This window comes from Delphinus delphis, chromosome 18, assembly GCF_949987515.2.
Source record: "Delphinus delphis chromosome 18, mDelDel1.2, whole genome shotgun sequence".
NCBI classification, from domain to species: domain Eukaryota; kingdom Metazoa; phylum Chordata; class Mammalia; order Artiodactyla; family Delphinidae; genus Delphinus; species Delphinus delphis.
Window position 1 is genome coordinate 11,458,084 of NC_082700.1, and position 26,142 is coordinate 11,484,225.

Below are 26,142 nucleotides of genomic sequence, written 5' to 3' on the forward strand. Positions count from 1 at the left end.
GCCACCAGCCACGACATGGGTGATACAACCACCATCCCCCCATCTAGGTTAGAGTGGTTCTCAGAATCACCTGGAGGGCTTGCTGAAACCAACAGGTTCTGATTCAGTAGGTTTAGGGTGGGCCTCAATAATTTGTATTTCTAACAAGTACCTAGGTGAAGCTGATGCCACTGGTCCAAGGTTTGCACTTTGAGAACCACCTCCTCACACATATATTCTTAAAAGATTTACCTTACGATAATTGTCTTAATCTCCTGTAGCATTCACATCTTCTATAGCGCTGTCTATGCCACCCATGTTGGCACTTAGGATAATGCATCCTTGGATTTTATGTCTGTATCTCTTCTTTCCAGTAAGATTATGAGGTCAAAGTTTTGCTTGATAAATGCTCATCAAACTGAACTGACTTAATATTTATGCTTTGTGTTTGCATGATTTTATGATCTATTATGTGAATTCACTAGAATTGCTGGATGAGGGATGCTTTAAATTTCCTGGATTAAAGAGAAGAGTTATAGAATAGAATCTGATTGAGAAGATGAAGCAACCCTTTCTGGCTTCTGGCTTCTGTTTTTTAAAAATATAGGTCAATGTGACTTAATAAATTCACATTTTCAATAAAAATATTCTAGTAACTCTCTTACCCTCTCAGATGTACCTTTTTTTTCTCCAAAATATTCTTTTAACATGAAATGTGAAATACATTTTATGACCCATTTCTTGTTCTCCATTTCTTGAGGTCTCTCATACTTGGCCAATTTGTCTTTTCTCCTTTTTAATTGCTTTTAAACATAAGACTTTCTGGGCTTCCCTGGTGGCGCAGTGGTTGAGAGTCCGCCTGCCAATGCAGGGGACACGGGTTCGAGCCCTGGTCTGGGAAGATCCCGCATGCCACGGAGCAACTAGGCCCGTGAGCCACAACTACTGAGCCTGCGTGTCTGGAGCCTGTGCTCCGCAACAAGAGAGGCCACGATAGTGAGAGGCCCGTGCACCGCGATGAAGAGTGGCCTCCGCTTGCCACAACTAGAGAAAGCCCTCACACAGAAACGAAGACCCAGCACAGCCAAAAATAAATAAATAAATAAATAAATTTTAAAAAATAATAATAATAAGACTTTCTATAAAGCATACAACAGCAGTGTCCTAGTATTAATACAATACAGTCTGTAGATTTTTAGACCCTCCTGTGACATATATAATTGCATATAAATAAACACATTATCCTATATGTATGTAAGTTTTGTAAAGATACTTTATATAGTAAAAGAAGCTTGTCAAATATTCAGAAGACATACTGTTTTGAAAGGACACCTAAAGGCCCATAAATTTTTTCATGGCCTTTCTTTTGTTATATTTATATATTTAATAAATACTCATTATAGAAAATTGGAAATATAGAAAAGTGTAATTTAAAAATTTAATTACTTGAAGACTAGCCATAAATATCATAATTAACGTTTTGGTGATTTTTCTGTTTTTTTCTTTTTCTGTGTGTGGTAATCTTTGGGAATCTGCTACACATACACGTTCATCCTTCTTTTTCCATCTCATTAAATAGTATTTGAAATCATGATCTTAAAAACTGCATGAAAGTCTAGCTTAGTACTGTGGTATAATTTAACTATTTTGAAACAATTGGGTTTTGTTTTCTTAATTTTTGAAGAACATTAAGTTTTGGAAGATTTTTAGTGATGCATAGAGTTTAACTAAAAATGTGGGTTCAGCTTCTAATTCCCAGAGTTGACCTAATTTCTGTTTATTGTGTTCCAAAAGATACAGCCTATGCCTATTTTATGCCTTATTAGATAATACTATGAACATGACTTAAAATCTGGCATTCTTACATTAAAAAAAAAAAAATAGCACATTGACTGCTAACATAGCTTAGTGTAAATGATCCCGTTAGGTTTGGGAGGTTTTTTAAAAGGTTTTTGAGTTGTTTTTCATATGATCGGCTAATGAATTCAGCACAGCTTCCTCAACCCCAACCTTTTTCTCCTGTTTAGCATTTTCTACTTTTTTTACTCTGTGATGTACAAGCCCTCCCTGGTTAATTATGTATATATTTAGCTACTGCATGTGTTGGGCTTATTATTGTCATCTAATTAAATGTAACTTGAACTGCTTGCTTCTAGAAAAATCATTAAAAATTCTTTCCTAATGACCTAGAGATGACAAAATGTCTGTAAAGTGCGAAGAAGCAGACAAGCACAGGAACATCGCTCTTAAAGAGTGCTAATCCAGATGCTGCAATCATCTAATTAAACAATATTTTGCTGTCATTAACATTTTCACCAAGGAATTGCAGTTATAATTTCTTTGTCAGCTGTCTCTAGATCACTTTACCTTCAAAACTAAAGTGCCATATAAAAACATTAAATTGGATGCTTTAATTAAAAGTTTTTTTTTTTAAACGAAGAAACATATCTAGTGTTTCTGAAATCTCATTTACTGTGCTTCATTTTTATTGTTTGAGTAGATTAGTGTCATAGGCTTGTGATAATTAATATTCATCTTCCAAGTTAAGTCCTTAGAAGCATAGTTAGTAAAAAAAACTCTGCACCCATTACTGCTGGCAAAGGAAATAACAGCACAAGGTTATTTACTAAATTTCAATTATCCTAAAAAAAATTAATAAGTACCTAGATGTGCCAGAACTTAACAGATATTATTTTGGAAATATTTCACTTTTTTGGTTAATTCAGTACACAGCAGGGTTTTTTTTTTTTTTTTTTTCATTTCACAAAGGTGTTCAGTAAAATAATTAAAGTAATAATGCTAATTCATGGCTAAAATTTATAAATGCAAAATCCCAGAGTACCAACTTCATCCATGTGAGTTTTAAATACATTGTGAATTTTTAATTCAAATGAAAAATAATATATTAACTGTCCATGTTGCAAAGCTTTTATGTGGAAAGTTTTATATAAAAAGGTTTTAATGTAAATGTCAGAACATCTGTTTATATAGTTGATTGTATTTGTTATATTTAAAATGTACTATAAAGCTTTAGTAATTTAAAACTTACTAAATTTTTCTAAGCATTTATTTTTAAAGAATCTTCCAAAGATTATTAAAAGTGAATTAACAAAAAATGCAGGATAGATTAATTACCATGAGCTGTGACTGTAGACAGCAATCAATTTGTGTGTGTGTGTGTGTGTGTGTGTGTGTGTGTGTGTATGTTAAAGATACCTTCCTTTCTTTGTATTTTTTCCAAAAATAGCATTATATCTTTTCTTTAATTAGAAAATCATTTCTAGTGAAAGGCTAGTGTCTTCAAGTATAGTCTCTATTTTTATGCTGTTTCTACTTATATGATACATTTAAGTAGTGAGTTAATGTAAATTGGCTTTTTATTTATTTTAGTTGGACAGTTTTTCCTTAAGTTATGAAACTTCATCAGAAAATTTAAAAACAGTTATTATGTCTAATTTTCAGCCATTGATTTACATAAGTAATAGAAAATACGTTACATAAATAACATCAAATTATTCTCTTAAAATACACATATATTGGAAGACCTCTTTTCCATTAAAATCTATAGATTTTTAACCCAGAAAATGGCAGAGCACTAAATATGCCACGGTCCTACTTACAATCCCAGAAATAGCTCTGCCCAGCCAGTCTAGACTCTCTGTATATATACATGCATAGAAAAAACACTGAGAGTAATCAGGTGTCCTAGGTTAACATAAACTCTCAGTAATAAATTTAAAATTTTAGAATTTTACACTGTGCATTTTACAGTGGTACTGCTTTAGCAGTCTATTTTCATATACAAAAGACTGTAGTCAAAAGGTTCCAAATTCTCATCACTATTTTTCATCACAGTAGACTTACAAACATAAAGCAGGTGCATTCGTCGGCCACAGATATTTCCGTCTGATGGTTTAACACGCACATTCACAAGGCCGCTCTCTCTCATGTGTACTTCTGTGCCTTGGCATAGTCCTCTTCCTCCAACAAGACTATCCTGCAATTTTCCTTTTTTATTTGGCTTATGGTTTGTTCATCTTTTAAAAATTGGCTCTCATTTTATCACATTTTTATCACATATGCATTCGTTCTTTCAACAAATATCTATCAGACAAACAAAATATGCCAATATACAGAGGCATTTTTTTTTTTTTAAACTCAAACCCTACATTCTGGAGTTTATGGACTAGTGGAGAGGCAAACAAGTATTAGCTAGAACACATCTGCAACAGTGCTGTGGCAGAGAACAAAGAGGAAGCCCTAACCTTACTCTCACCTTGCTCCAGGAAATGCAGAGTGGAAGCAACATCCTGCTTTCTATCAATTGCCTACATTTATAATATACACCCACATTAGTTTACATATTTAAAACAATAAGTAATTGTGTTGTAAAATGCAGAGATTCATATAAGAAACAGATAAAATAGTCACCGAATAAAATGTTTACTGAGTGAATTAATTAATTTGGTTTCATGCTTATAATAGTAGCAGATTTAGTTCTTCCTCAGATTATGGGGGGTTTTTTGTTTTTTGTTTTTTTTTATTTCACAGTCACAGTTACCAGTTGCTACAAGAGGTAGGTATCATTTAATTTCAGTTCTTGATGACGAATAAGATAATGTATGCATATCTGTGCTACTGTTATGCTAACACGGTGTGCCACAAGGAGCACAAGATGAAATCATATCACTAATATCAGGGAAATCGCTATTTTGTATGGATTTGAATGGAAATTTAGAAAGTCTTGTGATCAGTTCATAATGCATTTTTACAAAAAACAGTCTTGTCCAACGGAATTTTTCTTTGGACCCTGTTTCTTTAATACTGCTCCTCTTAATTTCACCTGATCATATGTTATTCAGTGTCAGTTTATCAGGGTAAGCCAGCCCTGTGCTCTCCCTAAGCTTTGCCACGGTCCCACGGGCTTCAGTGTCCTACCTAAAATGCTTAAGTCATTCTGTCAAAAACTAACGAAAACCAACAAACAAAATTCAGCCTAGGGCTTCCCTGGTGGCACAGTGGTTGAGAGTCCACCTGCCGATGCAGGGGACACGGGTTCAGGCCCCGGTCCGGGAAGATCCCACATGCCCCGGAGCGGCTGGGCCCGTGAGCCATGGCCGCTGAGCCTGCGCGTCCGGAGCCTGTGCGCCGCAACGGGAGAGGCCACAACAGTGAGAGGCCCGCGTACCGCAAAAAAAAAAAAAAAAAAAATTCAGCCTGACATTCAGCAGCTCTCCACTAAAGTGAAACAACATAATACGAAAAGAAAATTCATGAACTTAAGGGAGTGAAAAAAATGTGCATAACATCTGCCTCGGTGCTTTTTCGTACTGGCTTCAGGGTACTTCTGTTAACGTGCAAATTCTCTACATTGATTCTTAATAGAAGCACAATGTAGTATGCTGTATACTGGCAATAGAATTCTGGATATATACTAGTTATAGTAGAACACCATCACATAATCTGCAAGTGTGCAGACCAGCAGGTGACCTCCTCCATGATCACTTTCAGGGACCCCAGCTTATCAGGCTCTGCTTCCAGGGTGGCAATAGCATCTTCATCATAGTCAGCAGAAGAGAGATGGAGCATGGAGCACCCATGCAACAAGTTGCAGAGGACCAAGGCTGAAAGCAGCAGATACCATCTCTGCTCACATTCTGTAGATTAGAACTAAGTCTCACAGCCATAGCTACTAATAAGGGAGGCTGAGAAATGTGGTCTAGCCCAGGAAGGAGAGAAATTGATTATGACGAACAGCTAGCAATCACTACCACAAGTTACATTATAAAAAAGTAATTCTAGTTACTCACTTCTTAATTATTATTGAGTGAGTTCACTTGAAACACATTGTTATAAGTGCTTTTGATTGAATAAAGGCATAGTTCAGTAAACAAAAGAGTTACTTTTCTTCTGCAATGCAATAGTTGCCTCATCTATTAGAAGGACAGGAACACTTTGATAAGCAATTAGTGTATACAGATTTTCATTTATCTTTTTCTTTACTAGGACGGACATATAATGATCTGAACCAATACCCCGTGTTTCCGTGGGTATTAACAAACTATGAATCAGAAGAATTGGATTTGACTCTTCCAGGAAACTTCAGGGATCTATCAAAGGTAACTTTTAAATATATAGAAGTCAATTTTCTTCGTAAGGCTATATTCTAAAAGCATTTCTACCAGAGTATATATGTTCAATTAATGTTTGTAAGAAAGTAAACCTGAATGTCTTCTGTTTTTGTAGTCAGCATCTAAATTTCATCAATGCTTAGCATAGGAATTAAGCTACAAGAAGATAAATCAGTACTAGTATGGCAAAATGAAATGGATATTTGAGAAAGGGCATATGTAAGAAGAGGTTGTTCAGATAGCCTAGGTTTTAAAGGTCAAGGCGAGAAACTTAAAATTAGTACAAAATTTGGCCAGTAATTTCTGTGGTGTATTTCTTAGGTGATAAGACATGTTATCTTGACCATAATACATACACACATACTGTAGGGGAGCTTGCTACTGGAAAGAAAGTAGGGCACAATAATTTGTCAAGGGTCTGTTAAGATAAAAGAGGGAAGATTTGGCCCAAAAATGGCAAGAAAAAAATACACAATGGGTGATAAGGATAAGAAGCGAATTTCTGGTTAGTTCGCCTCATTTGTTGAGAAGAAACCTAAGTGGGATACTAAACTCTTTGAAATTCAGTGAAGAACTAGATACTAAGGCCCAAAAGCTTTTCTCTAGCCTCAGCTAATATCAGAGCCAAGCCCTAAAGTTTATATCAATACTTTAGCCATATTAAGCCTCAGGCCATTCACTCTGAATTTCCTTCCCTTTTCTGTTCTCCTTAGTTGTCTGGTTTAGCATGCCACAGCAGCACGAAAGGCATATAGGCACACGCGTATACATTTGCTTTTGGTTGGGGGAGAGTTGAGGAGCTCATGAACAAGGGCAGCAGAAGTTCTGCAAGGCAGGGAAGCATGAAATGCAAGCAATTTAAAATTAATCCCACAAATGGTTTTTAACTCAGCACACCTTCTCTTGCCTTTTTTCTTGCCTTTGAAAACTAGACCCACCTAAGTTGAAGTTCTCTATGCCACTGCTTACTAGCTGTGTGACCAGAAGCCACTCTCTTTTAGCCTCAATCTCCCCATTTGTAATACGAGAATAATACTGTCCTACCTCATACAGTTGTGAAGGTCAAATGACATGTGCATTTAAAGAATGTAACATAGTACTTGGAACATAGAAGCACTTCATGAATATGAGCTATTATTACACGTGGAATATTTCTTAGCCTGTTTTTGAAGCCTGTATACTAATTTTTGCATGTTCTTCTCTGTCATTCACTCTCTATTTCTTATATTGTATGTGACTGCCTTATCAAACTTGCTAGCTCATTGCTAATTTTAGCTATGCTATTATAGATACTCAAGGGACCTAAGGAATCAATTAGCCATCATCTTACTGAGAGTCACACAGCTGGTTAAAAAAAAAAAAAATGCTAGCAAGTGAATTTCAATATGGTTGCAAATATAGTAATTGTTCCAGTGAACAGTTATTTGAACTGAACAAAAATCTTTAACCATTACTATGTGCAAATAAGATTTCAGGCTTAGGTAGATATAAGCACTGTAATTCATAAGGCTTGCCCTCTGGAAGCAAAATTAAATAAGATTAAAATTATTCTTATTTTATATAATAATATAATTTTTAAAATTACAAATTAAATAAGATAAAATCATTTTCTTCAAAAATTAAATAAGAATGTACTATATTTATAGAGAACTACATGAAAGGCAATAAATAGCAGTTAGGAACAAGAACTCTGGAGCTAGACTGCCTGGGTTTAGATCCTAATTCTGCCTGTTACTCGTTTTGCAGCCTTAGACAACTATTTCACTTCTCTTTGCCTTAGTTTCCTCACCTGTATAATGGTGACAATAATAGTAGGGTTGTTGTGAGGATTTGATGAGTTAATAAGTATAAAAAACTTAGAAGAGTACCTAGCATATCAACATTAGCTATGAATATAAATATAATGCAGTGAATCATCTATATGCTATATACTTTGAATTGTGTTTCAAATTTTAAATAATGATCATATATATATGCTGCTATATCTATAATGGAATTAGAATGGTATGAATTTTTTACATGAATTGCTAAGGTTGAGGTGTAATCTTTGGGTGTAAAAAGAAACCAAACTAACTTATCAATATGAAGGTGAAAACTGTTAAACTAGTTCTTTAACAAAATCTTATCTACATGTGTTTTATTTAACATTAATTCAATAGGCACTATGTATTAGACACTACTATATATATATATACACACACAATAACATGTACAGTGTAGATTCTCAGGTAGCATGATACGTAGTCTTAAAACCTCATGAGCTAACTACCACTGTAGCTATTTTAGATTATTTGTAGAACAGGGAAGAAGGTCCTTTTTCTTTGAAATCAACTGGGATATCTTGGTGAAAGGAAGCCTACAGACCAAAGTTCCCTTCTTCCTCCATTTATGTGTTCATTCTTTCAGTCATTCATTCAGTCAACAAATATTTATCACAGATTTGCTGTTGTATGTCAAGCACTGTACTAGGGGGAAGAGTGTACAGGAGTTAATAAAACAAACATATCTGAGCCATCTTGGAAAAAGTCCAGTCCAGAGCTGAGACAAAAACTCAGATAATTGCCAGAAATCTGGGAGGCCTACATTATGACAGTAGGTATAGTGGGGACTGTAGCAGCTTGGAAAATGCAAGCTCAAGTACACTAAGACATTTGGACTCAAATGTTCTTGAAACACTAACCCAACCAAAGAAAATATGGCCTTCATTATGATTAATATAGATTATATAAGGCATATGGTAAAATATTTGCTAGTAATTATAGATTTTTAGTTTATTCATGTAGAAAAAATGAGATAAATTAAATGAGGAAGTCACTGTTTCTACAGTAACTAGAATATGTAAACATTCTTCAGGTTTTTAAAGCTGATCTATTTAATCTGTATGCCTTTTGGCAGAACTTTTCCCTTTCTGACCCACATGTGCTCTCCTAATTTTGTTTAGTGTTAGATAAATAGAAGAGGTAAACAGACAGCCTAAATAAATTAGGCAACGTGAATACTAACTGTGCTTTTGCAAACATAGAGTCCTTCATGTTGTGAACATTTGAACCCATGGTTCTCTAAAGATAGATAGCTTTTCTTCCAATTCTGCTATGTTCCATGCTTTAGCAATTTGTTCTTTATTTTCTGTCAGAATAACATGATAGGAAAATGGTAGCAAATTAAAGCCTCTTGATGTGTTAATAAATTACTCTTGCATTGTTCCCATGCTTCATTGAATTTCTTAATAGGAACTTCTTACAAATGGGCTAGAAACCCGAGACTGTCCTGATAAAAATCATTAATAAACAAGTTTTTAATGTATGAAAATATATCATATTATATGCCTAATGGGAAAAATGACATTTGAAATATAATAACTGGAAGGAAAAACTGCTAATAATGCAATATTATAGAGAAGAGATGACCATTGAGAAGCACGTGAAATTCTTGTAGTTACAACCAGTACTACAAATGAAATTTTTAATGGAGAGTTTGGTAATCTTCAGAAACTCAAGGAAGATTTGGAATATTTTAATGATGTTATTAACCAGAAACATTCTAAAAGATCTCCAATAACAAAAGAAGTTTTTCCTAAACAGAGATTAGGACCCAAGTAATAATTCCTATCAGTGAGTAATTCTAGAATTTGTCTTAGTAAACAACATTTGGAGCCCCAAATAATTTTTATATTCTTTACTGCATAAAAGTTAAGAAGTTAAGAAATGTACAATCCTAAACAAGTTGAAAATTACTTCTCTTTCTTTATAGCTCTGCATTAAATTAGCTTTATGAATTCTAGTTATATCAGGACTTTTGAATGAATATTTCAGACAACCCAGCTTGAGCAATTGGCTTGAACAATAAATCAATATCATTGGTTCTCACAACTAAAAAATTCAGAGGAAGGTTTAGTTTTCAGTCAGATTTATTTCCGGTGCTGCAGATAATGCCACCAAGCAAAGTTCTTTCCATTGTTCTTCTCTGCCTTCCCATCTGTGGACTTCACACTCACCCTCTGCTGGATGGCCTCCAGTAGCTCCCAGCAATCCCCTTTTAGGAGCAGAATGGCTGCAACAGTTCCAGACCTCACATCATACTATCCAAAGAAAGAGAGAGCATCTCACCAAGTAGCTCACATGGAAGACAAAAGAAACTTTCCTTTCCCAGAAATCCCGGAAAATGTCTCCTCATGCACTAGGCTAAGAGTTGACCGGAGGAAATTTGGATTCCTGTTTCCGAAAGAAACGGGGGTTAGTTGGTGAGCAACAAACAACTCATTATTATAAAGTGTCAAATATATTGTATATGAAAGTTTCTTCTTTATAGTTTCTATAATCTAGGTAATAGCAAATAAATTACAGGTTTGTATACACATAGCTACTATGTAAAAGGAACTTTGCAAGGTGCTAAGAGGACTTCAGAGTCCTGACCGTCAAGGAATGTTCATTGGTTATAAAGGGAGAAAACCAACAGGCAGTAGGTTGTTTATTACATACATATAATTATAATATATGACATTCAATGGAGTCAGAGATAAATTTACCATAATAAATAAAGCTAATCAGGCTTAAACTTCAAAGCCCCTCAAGTTTCAGGGGCTTCTTTTTATCCCTTGCCCCTAATTTTATGTTCATAGTTTTATGCTCATTTTCTTAAAGAACCCCTCTCCCACGAATTGCTTGTCTCATAAAACCCAGATCCACCCTCAGTGCAAAGGAAGGAGCTGTCTCTTGAGGAATCCTGGATGCTTCACTGAAGCAAATGAGAGGGGTACATAAGGGTTTTAAACATCTAGCTACTCCTGGATCTATTTCTTCCCATATCTGATCTAGGTCCGTAATTCAACTGTTACATGCATTTCTTACGTACTTCCCCAAAACGTTCTGACAATACTGACAAAGCAATGGCTTTCTATTTCATTTTAAGCAGCATCTAATACTTAACAAAAGCATGTTGGAAAAATTAGTAGCAATATTTTTATAGTATTATGCAGATAAGAACCAAAAATGAGAAACAAAGTAAATAAAGATAATGTCTCTGCCCCAGACATACTTTCCCCAGGACTTTGATGCCATGGACAGGATGGCGATATGAGCTGGAGATGGCTTTCTTGCTCTTCACAAAGTCCCTGCTACAGTCAGGGCTACAGCAAGCATTCAGCTCTCAGTTACAGAGGAAGGTGAATCCTGGAGGTTTCTGTTCTCTGTATTGGATGCTGGGAAAGGTTAATCCTAGAATTATCAAACCTTTTCAGTTTTTCTTTATGTGTATCTATTAAAATTGAGAGAAAAAAAGGAGAGGTAGTAAACAGAACATGAAAAGAATGTCACCTCTGTTCAAATGTAGCTCTCTCACCTGCTGTACAGACTTAGGCATGTTTCCTAAGCTCTCTGAACTTCTGTTTCCTCTTCTTTAAATTGAACACAATAGTATTTACAAAATAGAGTTGTTGTGCCTAATGGAGGTAAGGCACCTAGTATAATGTCCAACACACAGTGGCATTCAGTGACTGGGGGCTACAAAACAAAGTTCCGTAATTGTCAGTTGACAGTTCACCTTTGGTGTGATTGAAAAAAATCTAGTGAAAAAGATCAATTTAATTTTGTTTTAATAAAATTAAAAGCAACAACTTTTAATAAAATATAAAATATTTTTCATGCAATAAATAATTGCTTTTTCATCTCTTTAAATTTCCAAGTTACCAAAACCTTAAAGATCAAATTATTGAAGTTAAATTAAACATTTATTGAAACTGGAGATGAAATATTTATTTAGATGAAATTTATTTAGATGAAATATTTTATTATATTTATAACATTCTTACTCCTTCCTTCGCCCATTTAACTGAACAGTTGAAGAGCACAGGAGCAATGAAATTTCCTGATCAGTAACATTTATTAGACCCCTCATTTGATTAGACATCACAAGTTCAAGTTTTATTCATTACATGTACAGGTTAGAGGTCATATGTATTGTTTGACATGCTGGACAGCTAATGAAACAATCTGTCATTGACTTATCTTTTCAGTACTCAACCACCAGTGGGTGTAGAGATTTTTCCCCCAATTTATGCAGGTTTTCCTCATGGAGATGTGATTTTGTGGTGAAATCTATCTTAAAACATGATATATGCTACTGCTTCAGTTATTTACATACGCTCATATGAACTTTACTCTGAAATTACAGTGGTTACGTGACTTTGACATGAAGCACAGCCCCTTGCTCATTAAAGTGTAAATGGAATTTTCCTATTTCCCAGTCATGCCCTCTGATAAGTGAAATAGTTTCATCACAAAGCCAAGTCTTACTAATATTGACATGAGCATAGGACATCACACACACACACCCATTCACTGAGTGGAAAAAATATGTTTTGTTAACACAGGAGTTGTTTGACTGACAGATGATGATAAGCATAACCATTTTCCCAAATTATTATGCCACTTAAAAAAAGGAAGTGATAATGCCTTGAGGCTTGGAAATGTGATAATGCAAATGGATGCACTGAAGTGTGAATACTCTCAACTGTCCACCCTTGATACTGCCAAACGCCTACACACCACGTAGAAAAGGGTTTACCTCAACTCGGCAATGTGATGCAAGTTTCTACAGTCATTTTACCTTTCTTTCTCATCATAAGTTAACAATATCTAAAATGAAATTAGTTTTATTTGCTTTAGTATATAATTTACCTAATGCTTTAGTTTTAACAACAAAACGTGAAGAACGGGCAAAACTACTAAGTGTATTGGTAGCTGACTCTGATGATATAAAACTTATTAGAAGACAAAAATGTGAATGTGTAAATTTAATTATATACCATCTGCCAAAAATCCTACTGCCAAATATGAATTTTGTTCTAACTATACGTTGAAGGTCGCCTTAACATAGAACCCAACTTGAAAATCGTTTTGTTAGGCTGGCTTCTATTGCAATGCTGAAGGATAAGTGCTATTTTAAGACAAGGTATGAATTGGCAAAATCTGGATACTGTTTTAAACTCAGGGAATAATCCAAGCTGAGGGCATAATTTGCAAGGGGGGATATGCAGAAGGGCACCAATTTCAAAATTGGATTTATTTAAATTAATAATTTTATTCACTCACTTATTCTTTCATTACACAAGCATTTTTTGCACAGCTACTCTGTGCCAGTCACTGGAGACAAAAAGACAGTAAGAACTGGCCCATACCCTGAGTTTACAGTCATTTTTAGTTTACTATAGAAAGGAAAAGGGAGCCTGCCCTGTACGCTTTTGTTTTACCCACCACATGTCACATCTAAAATATAGCATCATTGTGGCAAAATTAGACCAAAGTCAGTTTCCTTTAACCGTGCTTCCCAGCTGAAGCGGAATAGTCAGCAGTGATGATCTTGAAACTAATTTATAGGCTTATCATTATCCTACTACTTAACACTTAGAAAGCTTTTAGAACTGACAAATGAAGATTTAAGATACTTTATTTTATTTATACCTCCATTGTTTTTTTGTAAATATACTTTATTTTATTTATACCTCCATTGTTTCTATGTAAAAATGGTTACTTTTCACTAAGATATTTAAAACTAATTTTCTTAGGAATTTTTCTGGGATAATGATAACAATAATAGCCAACATTTGACACGTATTATTACATGCGAGGCATCGTGTTAAGCATTGTACATAGATTTTCTCATTTTATCCCCACAACCCTATGATGAATTACACTAGTTACATAGGTTCTATTTCCTTTCATTTCTTACCTATTATTTCTCTACAATCATTAGGTAGAATATACTTTTTTTTTAAAAAAGCCTAGTGATTAAGTTATCTCCTAGGTGCCCTCCACCTTCCCTAAACGCCCTACACTAAGGACAGTCATGTCGGATATGAGCAGAGGCAACAGAAATGCATGGAGTGAGCCACTCTACCTCTCCAGAGATTTTGGTTCTCTGTGGAACTGACATACCTACTAACGTGCTCATAAATTTTGCTAATCAAAATGCAACTTTGGCTCAAAGTTTATCTTTCTTCATAGTATAATTAATTGTGTTTATTCATCCTATGAAAAAGTATTAAAGTATTATATTATAATACTTTAAAGTATTATAGTATCATATTATAAAAGTATTAAAGTATTATATTATAAAGTATTATAGCCAACAAAATATAATTCCTACACTTCCTTTTTTTAATGCTTCATTACTTCAGGCTCCATTTCTTAAGAATGTATGTGAAAACTGTGTTGTGATTAGCTGAAGTTCACCTGATGATGAAAGGCCATGTTAAGCAAATTAATAGTGTGCATAAAATTGCAAAGGGGAGATTTAATCTATTTAAGAGAACAAAATTTTCACACATTTTACAAACATAAATTTCCAAATTAAAAGGATTCTTATCAATAAGAACAACCTAAAACATAAACACCATATGTTTTAAAATTTGAATGATTTTTCTTTGTTTTTACATTCAATTTTTATGTTATTTTGACTTTTTATTATAAAATTTTTCAAAAGAAAAGTACCAACAATAATTAATATGCATTTACCCAGTGCCTAGATGTTACAATTACTAACATTTTAGCTTTTTTTTGTTGTTTTACTGAAGTGCTTTAAGGTGAATTAAAGATATCATACTTTATCCCTAAATCCTTTAGTATGAAAAATACATTTTCCTACGTTACCAGAATACCATCATCACACCTAACAAAACTTATGGTAATTCCCTAATATTGTGTAACACTGTGCCCATAATCAGGTTTTCCCAGTTGCCTACCATATGTCTTTAAAAAATTAGCTTGTTCAAGCCAGGATTCAGTCAAGGACCACACAATACATTTTTTTTGAAATAAGCAATTTAGTTTTTCTTGGCCTTTTTTAAATTGAAGTATAGTTGATATACAATATTATATTAGTTGCAGATGTACAAATCGTGATTCAAAATTTTTACAGATTAATTCCATTTAAAGTTACTATAAAATACTGCTGTATTCTCTGTGCTGTACAATATATCCTGTAGTTTATTTTATACCTCTTAATCCCCTACTTCTATTTTGTTCCTCCCCCCTTCCCTCTCCTTACTGGTAACCACTAATTTGTTCTTTATGTCTATAAGTCTGCTTCTGTTGTATTTTATTCATTTGTTTTATTTTTGAGATTCCACAAATAAGTGATATTATACAGTATTTGTCTTTTTCCGTCTGGCTTATTTCACTAAGCATAATACCCTCCAGGTTCATCCATGTTGTTGCAAATGATGAAAGTTTCATTCTTTTTATGGCTGAGTAGTATTTTATTGCGTGTGTGTGTGTATGTATATATATATATGTGATATATATGTATATATGTGTGTATATATATATATGTGATATATATATGTGTATGTATATGTGTGTGTGTGTATATATGCGATATATATATGTGTGTGAGTGTATATATATATATATATATCTCACATCCTGTTTATCCATTCATCTCTTGATGGACCACTTAGGTTGCTTTCATATCTTGGCTATTATAAATAGTGCTCCTATGAACATTGAGGTACATGTATCTTTTTGAATTAGTGTTTTTGTTTTCTTCAAATTCTACCCAGAAGTAGAATTGCTAGATCGTATGTTAGTTCTATTTTTAGTTTTTTGGGGAACCTCCATACCGTTCTCCATAGTGGCTGTATCAATTTACATTCCTACCAACAGTGCACGAGGGTTCCCTTTTCTCCACATCCTCACCAACAATTATTATGTGTGTGGTGTTTTTGATGATGGCCATTCTGATAGCTGTGAGGTAATATCTCACTGTGTTTTTTTCTTTTTTAAAATTAATTGATTATTTATTTGTATATTTTTGGCTACTTTGGGTCTTTGTTGCTGCCCGCAGGCTTTCTCTAGCTGCGGTAAGCGGGGGCTTAGTTGCAGTGTGCGGGCTTCTCATTGCAGTGGCTTCTCTTGCTGCGGAGCACGGGCTCTACGTGCGCGGGCTTCAGTAGTTGTAGCACGTGGGCTTCAGTAGTTGTGGCATGTGGGCTTCAGTAGTTGCAGCTCACAGGCTCTGGAGCGCAGGCTCAGTAGTTGTGGTGCACGGGCTTATGTGCTCCGCAGCGTGTGGGATCTTCCCAGACCAGGGCTCGAACCCGTGTCCCCTACATCGGCAGGCGGATTCTTAACCACTGCACCACTGGGGAAGTCCCTCATTTTGGTTTTGATTCATATTTCTCTGATGATTAATGACGTTGAGCGTCTTTTCATGTGCCTGTTGGCCATCTGTATGTGTTTTTTGGAAAAAATCTCTATTCAGGTCTTTTGCCTGTTTTTTAATTGGGTTATTTGTTTTAATATTGAATTGTATGAGCTTTTTGTATACATTGGGTATTAACCCCTCGGTCATATCAGTTGCAAATATTTTCTCCCATTCCGTAGGTTATCTTTTCATTTTGTCAATGGTTTCCTTTGCTGTATAAGTCCCATGACCACATAGTATGTTTGATTCTTATGTCTCTTAAATGTCTTTTAGGTTAGAATAGTTTCTAACCACTACCCTTTATTTTTCATGATAGTGACTTATTAAAGAAACCATGCCAGCTCTCCTGTAGAATATCTCATCTTCTGCATTTGTCTTTTTTACCTCATGTTGTCATTTAAATGTTTGATATATGGCAATTCAAATATCGGTGAAGATTGATAACAGGAATTTATATTTGGAAATATATGATATTTATTGTTTGCTAGCTAATATATAAAGTTACCATAACTTATTAAAATTTATGAAAGTTAAAATGTTCACATTTGAAAGATATTCCTGGGTCATATAATTTAAAAAGCCATCTAAAATTCTATACACGGGATAAACCAAATAGTAAAAAAAGGTGATGGAAAACTAAAGATTTCCACTATTCTCACTCCCCAGAGGCAACTATTATTATAGTTTCATGTATATTCTGCGAAAATTTTTCTCTGAATATTTAAGCAAAAATATATTACATATACACTATATAGGATTTTTAGAGAAACATTGATAATGCTAAATGATGCTGGTTTTGCAACTGGCTTTTTTCAATCCTAGTACTAGTCATGATAACTTAATATTATCTCTAATCCATTCTCCACAGAACCATTGGAGGTACCTTTGTAAAGCCTAACTCAAATCTTGTTTCTCTCCTGCTTAAAACCGTTCAGTGACTTTCCACTGCACTTACCATAAAATGCGTTTCATCGCTCTGGTCTACAAAGCCGTATGATATGCCTCTACCCACTTTCTCACCTCATCTCATAAACTCTTCCTCTCGTCTATTACGCTTTAGTCACACTGCTTTTCTTTCTGTTCCTTGAACACACCATCATGCCCCGCTTTGAGCCTTTGCACTAGCTCGTCCTCCATCTTGAATTCTCTCACCCCAAAATTTCTTATGACTGGCTTCTTCCGGTCATTCATGTCCCTGCTCAGGGGTTCTTGAGAGATGCCTTCCCTTTCCACACAGTCGCTGCTATCCTATTACTCTGTTGTAATTGTCAACAGAGCACTTATCGCTGATAGTTTCCAAATTGCTTATTTATATTTTGTCTGTCTCTGTCTCTACAGACAGACAGAAACATACACACACCCATACACACACATTCTCTTAAATGCACAGATACACACCTACATTTAAACGCAAACTTCATGAGAACAGCGACCTTGTCTATCTTATTTTAGGGTATAATTATAGGCATAATTTCTGACACATAGTAGGCACTCAATATTTATTGAATTAATGTGTCTTGGAATTTTTTCTAATCAGCCTTTTTGCTTAGCTGCATAATATACAGCAGTGTGGGTGTGTCATCATGTAACTACTCCTTTATTGGAAATTTAGACTACTTCCAGTTTTAGTTTGCTTGTTTTTTTGCCATTTCAAGCAATTATGTGAAAACTATCCTGCATCTTATTCTTTCCATATTATAAATTCCTCACAGTGGAATTACTAGATCCAAACAAAGCATGTGCATATTTTTAAAAGTATTACCAGTTTTCCCCACAAGAAATTTATATCAATTATATTCCTACCAACCGTATTATGAGATATCGTGTTTGTTATACCCTGGCCAACGAGTATTACGAAACAATAATTTTTGACAGCCTAATGAATAAAAATAATTTTTGTTTGACATTTTAAGAATTGCCAGTGTACTTCTGATCTTTGATTCCAAATAATAGAAAATCAACTTAAACTGACTTTAAAATATAAAGTTGTTTTGGCTTATGTCACTGAGAAATACAGAGATGGGTCAGTTCAGGTAAACTGGATCCAAGGGCTCTCCAGTGTTGTGGGATGTAACATATCTGTTACTTTTCTGCATTGGCATCATTCTCAGTCTGGCTTCTCTATGTTATAGCAGTGATGCCTTTGTAACAGAAACAGAAAATCCTTCTTTCCCAGGTAGTTTCAGCAAAGTTTCATTGGAATAACTTGAATCATGTGCTCATTTCTGTACCAATCTTACTGGCCATATAGATAGAATATGCCGATTGACAGGTCTGGATCACATGACTACCCAAAAGGTCTGGTAATAGAGTCAGCCCATCTGAACCAGGTAGACCAAGAATAGGGCAGGAGTGGTTCACAGAGGAAGAAGGAATAATGGATGCTGAACAGAAAAGGAAGAGATACTATTACATTGTATGAGCTGGTGATATTTTTCTTACGTACATTTCATTCATTTTTCTGTGAATTGCCTGTTCATCTCATTTGCTCATTTAATTGGATCATTCCTTGGTTTTTACTGATTTTTAAGAGTTCTTTCTTTTTAAAGGAAACTAGCTTTTTATCATATGTGCTATAAATATTTCACTATTATGTTGTCTTATGATTATGCCTAAAAATTTTGTCTAAAATTTCTATATGGAAATCTGAACTATTGTACAATCAGATCGATTTGTCTTCATTCATTCAGGATATATGATGCATCTAAAAAGAGCCAGGGTACTGTATTAGGTACTGAGGGTGCAGGGATGAATAAAACATAGGGCATTCCCTTGAAGAGCGTATCTTCTGGGTAAAAGAAGTTATAAACTTGCCTAACTGTTACCAGATGGTAACATGTAGGGCTTCACAGATGAAATTTGAGCTGCTTCCGGAAGAATGATTTGGAACTCCCCGGTCAGCTAAGAGAGAGACAGGGAATTCACTTGAGCACAGAAGGGTCTATAGGTATGATTTCTATTTTATCATAACCTAGAATTTTAAGAATGATATTATGTAGCTCATGACTGACAAAACAAGAAAGGCAAGAAGTCTTGAAGCTTCTTCTAAGGATTTCCAAGCCCTCAGTTATTATAATGAAAGATAACAAGATAACCTAGATATGTTAGAAGCTCAGATGTGTTGAGTGTTGAGCTAATAATTAAAGCAATACTCAGAAGCCAAACAAATCCGTCAGCTGTACCCAGCTTCAAGCTGTCTAGCACAAAGCTTCAGCTGGTTCTGTAAAATGTACAGCAATCAGCCACCAATGTGATCTTGATTGGACTTTCTTCATTATCTTCATCTATAATGTAAGGGAGTTGGATTACTAGGCCTGTAAGGTTCGTTCCATTTCTGAGGATCCATGATGGATGAGGAATCTCATAGACAGCTATAGAAGAAAAAAAAAAATGACATCAGGATCAGAATTTCATATTTAGCAATGAAAAAGCAATGCAGTGTTGTGGAAAGAGTAGAGACCCAGGCACCCGTTTCCTTGTCATGAAATCATGTTCATGATGGAATGCTGTGTCCACCTCAGAGACTTTTGAAAATCAATCCAGAAAATGGATGTGAAGACATTATCTTATACATAGTATTATTAGCAGTTGTAGCAACAATAGTGACCTCTTGAACATTTTTTAATGTATAAATAGAATCCTAATGCCATGAATATCATAAGCATTTTCAAGTTTTTTTGATATACTAGAATTCAGTTTTATTAATATTGATTTATTTGGACCTCTGATTTTCCCTTGAAAACCCTTTTTATTCTTATAATTTCTCATCTATTTTAATGGCATTGACCATACCTCAGGTGAACCCACATTTATGTTTTATTTATTTACTGAAATCAACTCTATGTTCAGATTTTATATTCTCTAGAGTCCTTTTAGTGTCTCATATAGTACCATTTACCCAATAAGTATTTTTTATTTAAATAATTTTTGTTGTTCATTTTTACCTGTTTTATTTAATATATATATCTGTTCCATATGAAAGAACTGATAAAGCTTGTAAGGTTTCATGAAATAGAAAACCATTGATGGATAAAGGCTGAGAGAACAGAAAGGGAAAGAAAATAGGAAAATGAAACCAAAGAAAAAGTTGGCACTCAAAAATATATACTATAATGATTCTAACCAGAATTTTTCAAAGTACCATTTAATGGACACTAGTTCTATAGCATGTTAACAAGAAAACAAAAGGAAGAATGAGGTTCTAATAAAAATAGATAGATAGATAGATACATAGATAGACAGACAAACACTGGAGTGAACAAAATTAAGCAATGCTGTTTACAATAATATTTCTCAGAGCCTCTAATAATGTAAATCTCCATAAGGATCTGTCAGGATTTTTGTTCCATATAATAAAATAACAGTTTATCAGGAAAACAAAGCTTTTTGTGGTACTTAAAGCTGAGACAAATGTCTCTCTTTGGTATTCAAAACAGGTAAATTGAATGACAGAGTAGAGAAAACCCTCAACATCGTTTCTTCAGTAAATTCAATAGTATTTCATATAGACATGGTAATGTTACACATGTAATTTTCCATCAATTGTATATTGAAAATAGTACTTTTTACAAGCTATATAAGCTTTATAGCAGTTTTAGAAATTGAATTATAATAATGTGTTATAGAGGTAGAATTACTTTTTAATTTTGCATTGCTCTCTGCATCATTTTCTGCTTATCTGCTAGATTGTCAACTTGTAACACACAAACTCACAAGGACAAAAGAATAACAAATCTAACAGCAAACTCTAAACTTCCAGTTATAAATTTCGTATGGGAATCCCTAAAAAGCATAGAGGTGGCTATGTCTAAATGCCTACTGTTTAAGAGAAAATGAAACCAATTATTGCTGTGGTGGTTATAATAAAAATTGAAAAAGATTGCAGAATAAATGTATAAATTTCATTAAGTGCAATTTTAGTTTTTTACCAGAATTCTACCTTATTTATTTACTAAATCCAAGTGGTATTGACATTGCATTATTTGCTCAATCTTTAAAAGGATAACAAACTTACAACCTTATCAATTTATACATAGGTTAAGTAGGTAGGTATAGATAGGTGAATAATTGATGGATAGGTAGGTAGATAGATAGTTTGGTAGGTAGGATGGTTGGATGGATAGATAGATAGATAGATAGATAGATAGTTAGATAGATAGATAGATAATTATATTTATTTGGATCCCATAAGAAAATATGTCATCTGTGATGAAACTCTCTTTTCCCAAAAAGATATTTTGAAGTATTTTTCCTTTGAATGATTTATTGCCTCTTGATTGAAGCAAAATAATAGAAAAATAATAAGTACAAACCAAACTATTTACATTTGTTTTATAAAATTTATGTCTAAATGCGTCAGATGAAAATTCAAAATTAGACATGTATTTTAGGAAGTTACTCATGGAGGCCTTTATAGGCTTTAACTCAGGACAGCTGTTTCCTACAAAGTATTATTCTGTAAAACACTCCAATAAAATGACTTTGATGAAACTTGAGTGAAATAAAAAGTATAAATATTTATTTTATCCCTTTTCCAGTAGTTGAGGAGAAGCCTGGAAAAGATTAGGGGAAGGGCCATGAGGCCCTTTGTGGGGTTTTGTTTTTGTGGGGTGTTGCAGAACAAACAATATCAGGTAAGGTCAATCCTAAGGGATTGTGCAGACATTTTATGCATGTGAAAGATCTATGAGCATATTCAAGACAGAATTAAGTACTCAGCATTTTAAATGCTTTGAAAAGATATATACTTATAATACTGAATTAGAAAAACACACATTTTCACATCTAGAAAAGTATAAAATATATAGGCCATTTTAAATGAAAAACTTACTGTATCAATTCAGTAACAGAACTCACATTCATTTCATTGTAGTAATTATCCTTTTATCAAAAAAGTAATTATGTTTGTTTGAAATATTATTGATATTTTATGTGACATTTAATGAAATTACATTGCCTTTTTATATCCAAGTAAAACACATTTGAGAGATAGCCAGTGATATTTAACACAGAATAAAGTTTAAGCCTTGAAATATTTAAAAAATATGTTTAAACCAGAGTTTTAAAAAATTAAATAATTAAATTATTTAGTCTGTTAAGTTATAATTAAGTTGAAGGAAAAAGAACATAATTTATAAATAATTTTAATATTCAGGATAAGGATCCTTGCAAATAAGAGTTTATTATGGAACTTCTAAGAGACTTTTAACTGCTGACATCATTGTATTGTTTGAATTAGTCCCATGGGACCAAAAGAAAAAGCTTACAAGCAATTTATAGATGAATTTTTCTCTCTTGTGTAACATTATTTGTCTCCCATTGAAACACTAATTTTCTTTTTTTTTAATTAATAGATCTTTATTGGAATATAATTGCTTCACAATACTGTGTTAGTTTCTGTTGTACAGCAAAGTGAATCAGCCACATGCATACACATGTCCCCATAACCCCTCCCTCTTGAGCCTCCCTCCCACCCTCCCTATCCCACCCCTCTACGTCATTGCAAAGCACTGATCTGATCTCCCTGTGCTATGCTGCTGCTTCCCACTAGTTATGTATTTTACATTCAGTAGTGTATATAAGTCGATGCTACTCTCACTTTGCCCCAGCCTCCCCCTCCCACGCTGTGTCCTCAAATCCGTTCTCTGTGTCTACATCTTTATTCCTGGCCTGCCACTAGGTTCATCGCTACCATTTTTTTTTTTTTTTTTTTTTTTAGATTCCATATATATACATTAGCATACGGTATTTGTTTTTCTCTTTCTGACTTACTTCACCTGTATGACAGACTCTAGGTCCATCCACCTCACTACAAATAACTCAATTTCGTTTCTTTTTATGGCTGAATAATATTCCATTGTGTATATGAGCCACATCTTCTTTATCCGTTCATCTGTTGATGGACATTTAGGTTGGTTCCATGTCCTGGCTATTGTAAATAGTGCTGCAGTGAACTGGGCAGAATAGTGCTGCAGTGAACTGGGCATTGTGGTACATGTCTCTTTTTGACTTATGGTTTTCTCAGGGTATTGTGGTCAGAAGAGATGCTTGATACAACTTCAGGTTTCTTAAATTTTCCGAGGCTTGATTTGTGACCCAAGATGTGATCTATCCTGAAGAGTGTTCTGTGCGCACTTGAGAAGAAAGTGTTTTCTTCCACTTTTGGGTGCAATGTTCTATAAATATCAATTAAATCTATCTGGTCTATTGTGTCATTTAAAGCTTGTGTTGCCTTATTTATTTTCTGTTTGGATGATCTGTCCATTGGTGTAAGTGGGGTGTTAAAGTCCCCTACTATTATTGTGTTACTGTGTTGATTTCTCCTTTCGTAGTTGTTAGCATTTGCCTTATGTATTGAGGTGCTCCTATGTTGGGTGCATAAACATTTATAATTGTTATATCTTCTTCTTAGATTGATTCTTTGATCATTATGTAGTGTCCCTCCTTATCTCTTGTAACAGTTTTTATTTTAAAGTCTATTTTTTCTGATACGAGTATTACTACTCCAGCTTTCTTTTGATTTCCATTTGCATGGAATATATTTTTCCATCCCTTCACTTTCAGTCCTTATGTGTCCCTAGGACTGAAGTGGGTCTCTTGTAGACAGCATATATATGGGTCTTGTTTTTGTATCCATTCAGCCAGTCTGTGTCTTTTGGTTGGGGCATTTAATCCATTTACATTCAAGGTTATTATTGTTATGTATGTTCCTATTACCATTTTCTTGTTTGTTTTTGTGCGTTTTTTCTTGTGTTTCCTGCCTAGAGAAGTTTCTTTAGCATTTTTTCTAAAGCTGGTTTGGTCGTGGTGAATTCTCTTAGCTTTTGCTTGTCTGAAAAGCTTTTGATTTCGCTGTCAAATCTGAATGAGATCCTTGCTGGGTAGAGTAATCTTGGTTGTAGGTTTTTCTGTTTTATCACCTCAAGTATATCCTGCCACTCCCTTCTGGCTTGCAGAGTTTCTGCTGAAAAATCAGCTGATGACCTTATGGGGATTTCTTTGTATATTATTTTTTGGTTTTTCCTTGCTGCTTTTAATATTTTTTCTCTGAATTCAATTTTTGTTAGTTTGATTAGTTTGATTAATATGTGTCTTGGTGTGTTTTTCCTAGGGTTTATCCTGTATGGGACTTTCTGTGCTTCCTGGACTTGGGTGACTGTTTCCTTTCCCATGTTAGGGAAGTTTTCAACTATAATCTCTTCATCTGTTTTCTCAGACCCTTTCTTCTTCTTCTTCTGAGATCCCTGTAATTCGAATGCTGGTGCGTTTAGTGTTGTCCCAGAGGTCTCTGAGATTGTCTTCAATTCTTTTCATTCTTTTTTCTTTATTCTGCTCCTCGGCAGTTATTTCCACCATTTTGTCTTCCAGCTCGCTTATTTGTTCTTCTGCCTCAGTTATTCTGTTATTGATTCCTTTTAGTATATTTTTCATTTCAGTTATTGTGTTGTTCATCTCTGTTTGTTCTTTAGTTCTTCTAGATCTTTGTTAAACATTTCTTGTATTTTCTCAATCCGTGCCTCCATTCTGTTTCTGAGATTCTGGATCATCTTTCCTATCATTACTCTGAATTCTTTTTCTGGAAGATTGCCTATTTCCTCTTCATTTATTTCATCTTGTAGGTTTTTACCTTGCTCCTTCATCTGTGACATATTTTTTTGCTGTCTCTCTCTCTCTTTTATTTTTTACTCTTTTTTTTTTATGAGTGGGCTTGTGTTCCCGTCTTACTGGTTGTTTGACCTGAGGCTTCCAACACTGGAGTTTATAGGCTGTTGGGTAGAGCTGGGTCTTGGTGCTGAAATGAGGATCTCCGTGAGAGCTCACTCTAATGAATTTTCCCTGGGTTCTCTGTTAGTCCAGTGGTTCAGACTCAGAGCTCCCACTGCAGGAGCTTCGGCCCGACTCCCAGCTCGTGAACCAAGATCCCGCAAGCTGTGTGGGGTGACAAAAAAAAAAAAGAGAACAATAACAAAGTAAAAAATAAAATTAGACTAGGAAACTAACAGATATGTTAGAAAGAATATAAAAATAAAAATATAGATGAATCAACAACCGGAAGGTACATCAGTACCAGAATGGTAAAAAAGAGGAGGACGGAAAAGGAATAAAAAGAAAAGAAAAAAAAAGGGGGGGAAAGACCTTGGCTGTGGAGGGCAGGGCCAAAGCAAGGGTGATGTTTGGGTGGTGGGCAGGGCCTATGCTTAGGACCCATGGGGCTGGAAAAGGTCCTGGGGGCTGTGTTGGGTGGGGCTTAGGCTCAAGGAACAGAAGGGGCCCAGTCGTGCCCCCTACCCCTGGTCTCAGAGGGCAGGGGCACCTCACCTGGGAGCCCAGCAGGCTTCCTGGTCTCAAGTGGGTGAGGCTAATGCCCTCCTCTCCTCTCCTGTTCCTCCCGGAGGGCCCCTCCCGCCTGCCTCTCCTGATCTCTCTCACCTCCGTCCTATGCCCCCAGGACCCACGCAGCCTCAAGGGGGCTTTGGTGTGGGGCGGGGTGGGGGGGAGGTACCAGCCTGGGAACTCAGCAGGCTCCCTGGCCCAAGTGGGCCAGGCAATCACCCTCTGCTCCTCTGCCGCTCCTCCCAGAGGGTCCCTCCCGCTTGCCTCTCCTGATCTCCCCAGCCTCAGTGGCGCCAATCCTGTCTGGCCTCCACTTCTCCTCCCCTCTCAGTCCCCCCACGTCCTACTGGTTCACTTGGGGGTTCTTCCTGTCTCCTTGGGCATCAGGGTCCCCCACCAGTGGCCAGCGGGTGCCCTAGCTGTGGGGAGACGCTAACTCGGTGTCTTCCCACACCACCATCAAAACACTAATTTTCTACTACTTCCTTGTTAAAATTAA

The 26,142-nt window shown here is 35.1% G+C and overlaps 1 protein-coding gene across 1 annotated transcript in view; it reads left to right on the forward strand.

The window, feature by feature from the left end:
• Window positions 1-26,142, forward strand: part of NBEA (neurobeachin) — a 628,524-nt gene that overhangs the window by 521,397 nt on the left and 80,985 nt on the right. The window contains exon 44 of the mRNA XM_059996030.1: window positions 5,986-6,098. Coding sequence (XP_059852013.1) covers window positions 5,986-6,098 — 113 coding nt within the window. The remainder of the gene's footprint in view (window positions 1-5,985; window positions 6,099-26,142) is intronic.